The sequence below is a fragment of the Cyprinodon variegatus genome, unplaced genomic scaffold, assembly GCF_000732505.1.
Source record: "Cyprinodon variegatus isolate N-32 unplaced genomic scaffold, C_variegatus-1.0 Scaffold624, whole genome shotgun sequence".
NCBI classification, from domain to species: Eukaryota; Metazoa; Chordata; class Actinopteri; order Cyprinodontiformes; family Cyprinodontidae; genus Cyprinodon; species Cyprinodon variegatus.
The window spans coordinates 340,824-350,472 of NW_015151077.1; the positions used below are offsets into that span (position 1 = coordinate 340,824).

The 9,649-nt window shown below is 38.7% G+C and overlaps 1 protein-coding gene across 1 annotated transcript; it reads right to left on the reverse strand.

Annotated features, from left to right (window-relative positions):
- Positions 1 to 3,378, reverse strand: LOC107096449 (homeobox protein Dlx4b-like). Its single transcript, XM_015393109.1, has 3 exons — positions 2,691 to 3,378; positions 1,812 to 2,008; positions 1 to 812 (listed from the first exon to the last, which is right to left on the reverse strand). The coding sequence occupies exons 1-3, from the start codon at positions 3,001 to 3,003 to the stop codon at positions 552 to 554; spliced, it is 771 nt and encodes a 256-aa protein (XP_015248595.1). The 5' UTR covers positions 3,004 to 3,378; the 3' UTR covers positions 1 to 551.
- Positions 3,379 to 9,649: the final 6,271 nt, after the last annotated feature.

The following is a 9,649-nucleotide window of genomic DNA, read 5'->3' on the forward strand; positions in this document are numbered from 1 at the left end:
TAAAAACTGCAATCAAATGTTTCGCAAAGCAGAAAAGGATGATCCAATATGTATTCAAAAGGTTGATCCTAAGTTTTGACTTTGCATTCAAGTATTAATTAATTCGGAATAACCCAGAAGGTTTTGGATGCTCTTACAAGCACATAACACTTTAAAACTCATAAATCATTCAGAAGTTATTGCATTGAAATGATCTAGAGCTTAAGATTGTCCAAGAAAAGAGCAATAGATGAGTTATTAAAGGATGAACTCTTACGCAGCAGGTAGTTTTAGGTGAAATGAATCAACCCACACATTACATTCTCTAAAATTCCTTTATACAGATTGTCTATTTCAGCTGCAAACACAAAGTCCACAATCAGGTGATCTGATGTCCTGCAGAAAGAGCTGCAATGACTTTCAAAAACAGTTGAGCATCATAGAATGTTGCAGCAAAAACTGAATTTAGTAAAAAGCACGTGCACGAGGAACCATGCAGTTTATCCCCACGAGATATCAGTCATTTCCTGTCCTGTGGGTTGATATTGGCCGATCAACCGTTGGCTGTCCATTCACATTAGATGCGGCCTCTGCAATGCGTCCTGGTCAGGGTGGTGGTGGTGGTTCGGGTACCAGTGGCCAAAACCATTCATATAATTGTTCGGGTGCATCTGGGTTCCTTTGGTTGCCATAGAGACCTCCCAGAGCTGGGGTAAGGAAGGAGAGCAAGGGGAGATGGAGTTGGAGCTGTGGATGTGCTCCCCCTCTGAGCCTCCGCCATGCTTCATGATCTTTTTGTACTTGGAGCGTTTATTCTGAAACCATATTTTCACCTAAAACACGAAAAAACAAAGATGAAAACACACAACTTTCATTGGAGGGGAAATACTTGATCCGTTTTTCACCAGATCTGTGACTTCCTAATATTTTTTTGTTAAATCCCAGACCTCCTGTGAGGTAAATTTGCATAATAGTTGATTGATACACTAAACTTATTAAAAAATAGATTCCTTGCGTGGGTGTAACTGATACAAACTTAGATTAGGAATATGAAATAAAGCCAAGCCCAGGGCGCGGGGGAAGATTAGAAGAATGTAAGGCAAAATTATTTTATACAATTTATATTTTATTAATAACTTATTAGTAACATCTCTCTATTTGTTGTTCTTTCTTTCTTTCTTTCTTTCTTTCTTTCTTTCTTTCTTTCTTTCTTTCTTTCTTTCTTTCTTTCTTTCTTTCTTTCTTTCTTTCTTTNTTTCTTTCTTTCTTTCTTTCTTTCTTTCTTTCTTTCTTTCTTTCTTTCTTTCTTTCTTTCTTTCTTTCTTTCTTTCTTTCTAGCTGAGATTAAAATAGGCCTACAAATGTCGAGGAGACCTTAAGATGATCAGATGTCCTGTTGCACCTGCCGCTTTATGAAATATATGTGCACAGCAGCTAAATCCGGCCGCAAACTGTCGACATTAAGCAAATACAATCCAGGAAAGTATAGTTGAATAAATAAACAATTAAATAAATAAACAAATACATACATACACGTTTGAGTTTTACTAAACAACCCAGTAAATTAAGACGAGCTCATTAAAGGATTAATTAACAAATTTACTGCATGATCCCTCGTATCCTTGAAGGGACAAAATGTTTTCCTTATTTTCTCAGCTGTGATTTCTGTCATATGAACAATATACATGCATGTTAAGATAATCAGTGGGCTGAGCAGTTAATCTATATGCATGAGACAGACTTTCAATCAACTGAATCCTTCACAGATTCCCAAAGTTCATCAAACCCCATTTTAACAGCGATCAGTTCCCCTGCAGGAGCAGGACACCCACCTGAGTTTGCGTGAGCCCCAGTTTGGCTGCCAGGTCTGCGCGCTCCGGGAGGGCCAGGTACTGGGTCTGCTGAAAGCGCTGGTGCAGAGCCTGGAGCTGCAGGCTGGAGTAGATGGTTCGGGGTTTCCGCATCTTTTTCCCCTTTCCGTTCACCAGACGGATGTCCCTGCTCTCATTGATCGCGGACTTGTTGGGATCTTAGAGATAAGAGACAGAAAACAAAGTTTTAGGAGGCACATTTTCAACTTTTGACTGGCGGGTGTCATGCTGCGGGCTGAACAGGTCACATTTGACTGTGCAGTTCTTTTAATTAAACAGCCCCAACAAAAAAAACAAAAAACAAAAAACAAACAAACAAAAAAACAAACAAACAAAAAAAACAAACAAACAAAAAAACAACAACAAACAAACAATCAAAAAAAAAAAAATATATAAAACAAAACAACCCCAGAACAAAAAACAAACAAATAATAAAAAAAAAAACAAAAAGAAAAACAAAATGACAGCTGCTCATTCACCGTTCAAAGCTGCATGCATCGAAATTTCGTTTTGTATACAGTCTGTGTCCAAAATGAGAATAAAGTTTAAGTTACGTGGTCCATCTTTATTGAAGCAGGATTATGCGCACGGATACAGCATCTAAAACCTGTGATTTAAAGATTTAAGCAACAGTTTCTTAGACCATGCGAGTAAAAACAATCATTTACCGCGATTTTAATAAAAACACTGGATAATGCAAAAGGAGAATTTTTATTTCATTATAATAACAATAACTGACGCCCCCATATACATTTTTCAAAATGCGCCCCTTACGCGTATTTACGCGTTGGTCCAACGTGTTGTTTTGTTGTTGTTGTTTGTTTTGCTTGTTCCACATACCTGTCCTCTCTAATCTGCTGTGGCTCAGGCCGCCGCTGCTGTGCTGGTAGGGGGACATGTAGGCGGATGATGGATGCGCGTTCATCGCACCCGGGTACGAGTATCCCAGCGGGGGGCCGTAAGACGCATTGCCAGGAAAGGGGGCTTCGTGCTGAGAATGTCCGGAAACGTGGAGGCCATGCACGGGGTAAATATGTGAGAGTCCCGCGGAGTGCTGCTGGTGAGCCGGGTGTCCGTGGCCGAACTCCAGGAAGGCCGACTTGGAGGGATCGGAGCCGTTCAAACTGTCGGGCATAAAACCCACAGACATCATTTAGTTAATGCGCAAGTTCATAAAGCCGCCGCTCTCAGGAGGATTTCATCAGGTTCTGTCAGAAAGCAAAGGAGATCTGGAGCAGTTCCACCCTTAAATCCAACGCGCTGTTTGAAAGGTAAACGTCCACGCAGGACAAAGTCACAGCGGGCATGTTTTTGGCAGGTGTTTCTGGAGGTAAAAGGAAGCAAAAGCGAAAGATGTTTAGATCAGAAGAGGAGCTGACATGGTTCTTCAAACAGATCCTGCGTGCAGCGCGACTAACAGGCGGCTCTCCACCATAGAGCTCTCTGATTGGTCTGCAGCAGCAGGCTGTCACCGGAGCAGCACCATTAACTTCATTAATATGGGAGAGAGCGCCTCCTCCCATTGATTAACGAATGGACGGAACAGCACACCGCTCCGAGCGGATGGACTAATAAAATATTACTGTTTTTTAATAAATTAAAAAAGGATAGAAAATATAAAAGTCCCCATATGCTGGCGGGAAACAAAACAACACGTTTTTCTAATAAAACCTCTTCTTTGAATAAAAAATAAAACAGGTTTAGACATTATTACATAATAACTAACTATTCATGCAACATAAAAGCATTGCTTAATTTGATGTTGTGGTTCAAAGTCATATGATACACTATTTAATGTTAACATGTGTAATTAGATAAAATGAAAGCAAAAAAGCAAGTTCATGATAGACTGAAAAGTGTCAAAGAATCAAGCCTTACTACTTCTTTATTTTATTTCTACATAAACTTCAGGACATGTTGAAGGACACTCCATTAGGTCAAATATAGCTGTTAGACGATAAAAATAGCCTCAATATGTTAAATTTGTGTCCCTTTGTTTAAAAAAAAAATCTAATTTACATTGTGAACATGCTTGTCCTTCTTTGTTATTTTTTTTTTACTAATTTACTTCCAAAATCGATTTAAATCTTTGTGATAAACATTTCTTTTTTTCTTTAAAAAAGTCATTTCAGTTCTCATTTTGTTTCTTTTAAACACAGCTTAGAGGAATATAACTTTATGCTTTTTTCATTACCAGTGCAACATTGAGTTCTAGTAAATTGTGGAATGTGTATAAATATATGATGTGTTGCATCATAACAATTTAAATAATGTAATTTAATTTTCTGATCTTTATAATAAACAGTTATATTATTTTCTGTTTCATATTATTTCCTGTATAACTTCCGTTCGTCAGGAATGCAGTGAACTATTATGGTTTACTGCATGTTCGTCTGACATCCTTCTACGTTTTTTGTTCTTACAATTATTAGTTTTTAATTTCTTTGTTTTAAACTATAATATACCTTTCCACTGCCATCCAACTTTCTAAAGCAGTATAATATTTTATCACGTGCAAATAAAGTAAGTTTTAGACTCTAATGAAATAAATTACATTTCTAGATGAAAAAGATTTAGGATCTACATATCATTACACACTGCTATTATTCTTCAGTAAATCAGGCAACATTTATCTGCGCATGTTGCAACATTGGTTTATTCAATTTCTTTACTATTATTGCCAAAGTTATGGGCATCCTGTTTAAACGTATGATTAAGTATTTTATCATCAGAAGAATTTAGGAATAACGCTGCTGAGGAGGTTATTAAAATGTGTTTAACTTCAAAATGTTAAAATTAAATCCATGACCATCCAAAAATAAACATAGAAATGGGTTTACAAAAAAGGAAATAATACATCACTTGTCATTTATTATTTCAATATAAAATTAGAATTTAGAAATTAAGCAAAAATTGAGAACAGATAACAAATTGTGATTTCAGACTCTGAACGTCCAACAATAGCGAGTATAAGGGGGGAACCGCAGCCTAAAAGAATCTGCAGCATGCATTTACTCTCTCCACAGGGCCTAATGAATCCACAGGTGGAGAAAAGTTTCCACACAGTGACAGGATGCACTCTCACATTGTGTCCCTGCTCATTCAGATAGCTCATCTACTCTGAAATAAATCACACGGCCTTCAATATGTGCTGGAGGGAAATTACAAGCAGAGCTTTGGTGGGTTGAGCAGCAGTGCTGAGCCGCTGTCCAACCCCATCATTTTGGTCATGTCATTCCCTGTGTGCTGCTACTGAGAATCTGTGGGTATTAAAGGATGGTAGGGGGTGGTTAGATCAGTTTCCAAGCTTTTAGGCTGGAACAAAACCACAAATTATTATCCTTGTGAACATTTTGGCAAAATAAAACAATGAGGAGAAGCGACTGTGGGGGACAAATATATGACCTAATCCACGAGGCCTTGAAGATTCAAAACATCCCTATGCCTGTGGGAATGGTGGAAATACACAGGTATAGACTAGTCTCTCTGCTTTGTTTAGTTCAGGAAAAAAATGGGTTGAAATTCCATTTTAAATACATGAATTGTCTAAACAAAAGCAAAATAGAACTCTTTGAAGACCTGGAAGTCTGGGCGGCTGTCCTCAGGCATCTTCTTCAGCTGAAAAGCACAGAAAACAAACCAGACTGTGAGATTCACACAGGGTTCATAGGAGGTGTCTGGACAGAGAGACTAAGGTGAGGAGGTTTTTTTTTTTTTTTTAAGGCTTGTAATTATGTCAGCATTACGGGTGGAGAACAAAGATTAACCCTGCAGTCATGATACAGGGCCGTTCTGGACCTGGCCCTGGTCGTCGCCCTGCCAACACACCCTAAAAGGGCGTGAAGTGTGTAACAGTCACAGCCCTGAATGCAGGTCAGACTCTCTGGCGTCTGTTGGCTGCAAAGTTGGCATGGTTCGTGCAGCTGCTTTTTTTGATAGAGGTGTGCACTCATACACACCCCTTGAATACGTATGTCAAGCTGCTTTGATGCAGAGTGACAGCATTCTTTGTGTACAAACTAAAAGCACATTCCCATGCAACTGCCGCAGCTGTGATCTTCTTCGCTGGTACGTCATGTTCTACAAGTAACTCTGTTACTGGGGCCCAACTCAGGCTACTATGTTGACCCACGTCTTTTCTTTTTTTTGACATCAGCTTTGAGATGTATAGCAGCAAAACAAGCTATTAGAAACAAGAAGGTAACCATATTCTTGAACCAAATTCTGTTCACGGTAAAGTCCAATGTGAATGAGTGTAGATATGCTTTCTGCTCTCCTCCTTTATTTTGTTGTGTGTGAAAGAATAGAAAACTTTGACTGGCAGTGAAACACACTAAACAAGGCGGCTGTCAGTCCTTTATGGATCAACAAAGCCAAAGCAAAGAGAAAGGCTGACATTTTTCTATGACTGTTTTCTGCCGCAGGGGAAAAAAAGCAAAGGAGTAAAGGGAGCAGAGGAGGAGCAACAGCAAGGGCAGAAGATGAACGGCCCTAATCTTTCCTCTGGGCGTCTTCACACAGGAACATTCATACTTCCATCAGCCCCAGTCTCATTCCTCAAGTGCAGCCATTTTTCTCTTGAATTCTTTCTGTTAGCGGGTCGGGGGCTCAGAGAGTTCAGCACAATCCTGATTCTCATGAATAAAATCCACCCTCCAGCAGATTACTGCTGACATGTCTGTGTTCAAACAGAAATACATGCTTTTATTAGCATTTATGATCATATCATTTCTTTCTGTCATCTTGTTTTATGCTGTTTGACAGGGTTACGTCTGAAGAATTTTTAATATTCTTTTAGATAAAAAAAGTTAATGGTTTTCTGCTGGTGTGATTTAAGTTAAAATGTGCTCTAAAATAAAATCATTTTAATTATTTGATTATCTGTTTCACCTAAGGAATTATTTCACCAAAAGAATAAAAGTATGTTTTAATTCTCAGAATAGAAATACATATTTACAATTTTCTGTGGCTTAAAGATATGAAATTTTGTTTATTTAATTTAATTAACTTTGTGCTTCATTTAAAATTGAGAGATAGAATACCTTTTCTATTAAGTTTACTTTCATTTCCTTTTAATTTTCTGTATTTTGCTGCAAAATATTCATCCTATTTCTTTCATTTTGACTACTGATAATTATTGTAATTAGATTCTAACTTCTAATTTCTATCTGCATATAAGAAGAAGAGAGAAATCAAGAAAAATCAGATATTAATTCAGGAACAACAAAAAAGATAATGTAACTGACAGTTAAAATATAAATACCTGAATCAGTATAGGAGCTTATGATATTCGATAAAAAATCATCCTTTCAATGAAAAGACAACAAAAATATTAGATAAAAAGGAGAAAAATTCCAGTTATGGATAAAGGTTTAGAGGCAAGCATAGAAATTATTCTGTACTAATAATAGCGATATATGTGATTTAATTTTATATATATATATATATATATATTTTTAGAGAGAGATAAAGCTACTGCATGAACATTAAAATTCTGAATCTCAGGACTCTTTTCTAAAATGTTTTATTTCAGTCCGACCTTTGAGTTTGCCTAATCGCTGCCAGGCAGTGTGTGACGCCAGAAACGTGCGCCAACGCTCACAGCTCTTTCCTAAATGGTTTACTGGAGGACTAAAGGAAAAAAAGAAAAGAAAAATCTGGAATCCGTTTAATGCAACCATAAACTTTAGTCCATCGTGCTGAGCCTGTTGTCATGTGGGGGAAGCTGATTAACTTGTGTTATTTGTCTCAACTCTGCAGGGCTTTGAATTTGGTAAAACCTCCACATCTGTCTGATTTTACTCCATGACAGGTAGGCTACAGACGTCAGACTTCCCTAAGGCTGCAGCAATGGAAGAACCTCGGCGGGGACGGCATTGGCACCGCTTTGGGGCTTAAAGCTCTGGGCTGAACTGACAGCTTTGTGCCTGCTCCACATCTGGATCAAGGAACCCTGTCTGGGACCATACCCTTGGTGTTTACAGCCCTGTTGTTTTTTCACACTCCTCACATTAAAAGACAAATCTCGCCGAACGCACATTCCAGAGTCACCAGCTCAACGTGGGAGAGAAGCTGTGCAGTTTTCCGGTGTAAAGGCTGCTCACACTACATCATGGTGGTGAAGTAAAGAAGTAAAGAAGATGGTTCAGATGACGGCTAAAAACACACTCTGGGAATCTTCCTCTCTGAACTGGGGTTAAACCAGCTGTTGCTGACTGGCTTTCTGAGGAGAAAGCAACATTTTCTTTATAAAAGACAACCACCTTGGTGTGAGCTAACAAACTATTAATCTGCTCCACAGAAGTGAGACAAACTTCCAATAAAATCATTAAAAAAGACTGACATTTTTAACAAACTAGATATTTGCAGACAACAAAGCTGTTCAGAATGTGTAAAACTGTCAACACGTGCAGTTTGTTTTCATTTTAGATAGCTGAGCTCACAGGTGGTGGTGGTGGTAATGTTTAACAGAATAATTTACCCAGGGGAATCACACACACATATGCACACCAAATCAACACACAAACACACGGCTCCAGGTTGAAGACCGGTTTACCAGGTCGTAGGATTATCCATCTGAAGTTACCTGGCCCTTTGGTAACGTGAGGCCCCCTTTTTCTGTGGTTTGCAGGTTTTCAGGCTGGGATGCCGGGGGTTAAAGTGGGAAACGCTTTGAATGATGCTGTGTGTCGGCAGCAGGACAGTTCATCTCTGAATTGTTACCAGGTTAAGTGAGATGGCGGCAGATCGTTCATACCTACATGAAATATTTTGGTGGACTCCAACTGTCAAACCTGGCTCTTGATTATTTCATACACAATCTTATCTTATCCATATAATACACTGATAAAGTCCTGAAAAGCATATAAGTATTTTGTGGTACATAGAGCTTTTAAAGCTGTGAGGTCAAAGCCTTTTCTTTATAGCTCTTCAATGAGAACAACTTGACAGGATCAAGTTCAGCTCCTGACAACAAGGCCTGGCTCTGTCAAGTGTTAAGTTCCATTGTGACCTACAATGGAACACAAAGGGCCCACAGGACCCAGCAGCTAACATGCTGCCTATCAGGTGTCTCCCAGAAGAAAAAAACTAAACAAAACCAAGCTTGGCAAATGGAGATCAAGAAAGGTGCATACAGTATGTAAGGGAAGTATTAAGACCCCTTCAAATGTTGCTATTTGTTTTAAATTTTTTAAAGAAAAAAAAGTTCATTTTATTTCTCAGGAAACTCAGACATGTCATCTCTGGATCATCTTGACAGAAAAAAACTGAAATGTAGAAAATTTTGCAAATTCATTAAAAGAGAAAAATAGAAATATCACATTATCAAAGTATTCAGAAAAAAACCTTATAACTAGTACAGGGAATGATTCAACAAGTTTTCCACACCTGAATATGGGGATCCTCTGCAATTCTTCCTTGCAGATCCTCTTCAGTTATGTTATGTGGGATAATGAATAATGGTGGACAGCCACCAATGTTGACCATCCAGGTATCTCAAGAGTCAGGTATGTCCAGATGCCGTCTAGTATCTCCAGACGCTTATTTGGTTTTAGGTCAGGGCTCTGGCTGGGACAGTCAACAATAGTCTCAGAGTTGTTGTTTTTAGCTGTGTGCTTAGGATCTTTGTCTCGTTGGTAGGTGAATCGTTGGCCCACCCTGAGGTCCCGTATGCTCCAGAAGAGGTTTTCTTGCAGGACATCTATGGTTGTCTGCATTCATCTTAACTTCAGCCCTGTCTCTGCAGCTGAAAAACACACCCATTGCATGATGCTGCCACCACCGTGATTCCCTGTTGG

What these genes read in the sequence shown, in the direction of transcription:
- LOC107096449 (XM_015393109.1), bottom strand. Translation starts at nt 3,003, where the DNA reads ATGATGTCTGTGGGTTTTATGCCCGACAGTTTGAACGGCTCCGATCCC. An exon ending in CAGCAGATTAGAGAGGACAG is followed by an intron (nt 2,009 to 2,690) that starts GTATGTGGAACA and finishes CTTATCTCTAAG; the next exon opens with ATCCCAACAAGTCCGCGATC. An exon ending in TGGGGCTCACGCAAACTCAG is followed by an intron (nt 813 to 1,811) that starts GTGGGTGTCCTG and finishes TTCGTGTTTTAG; the next exon opens with GTGAAAATATGGTTTCAGAA.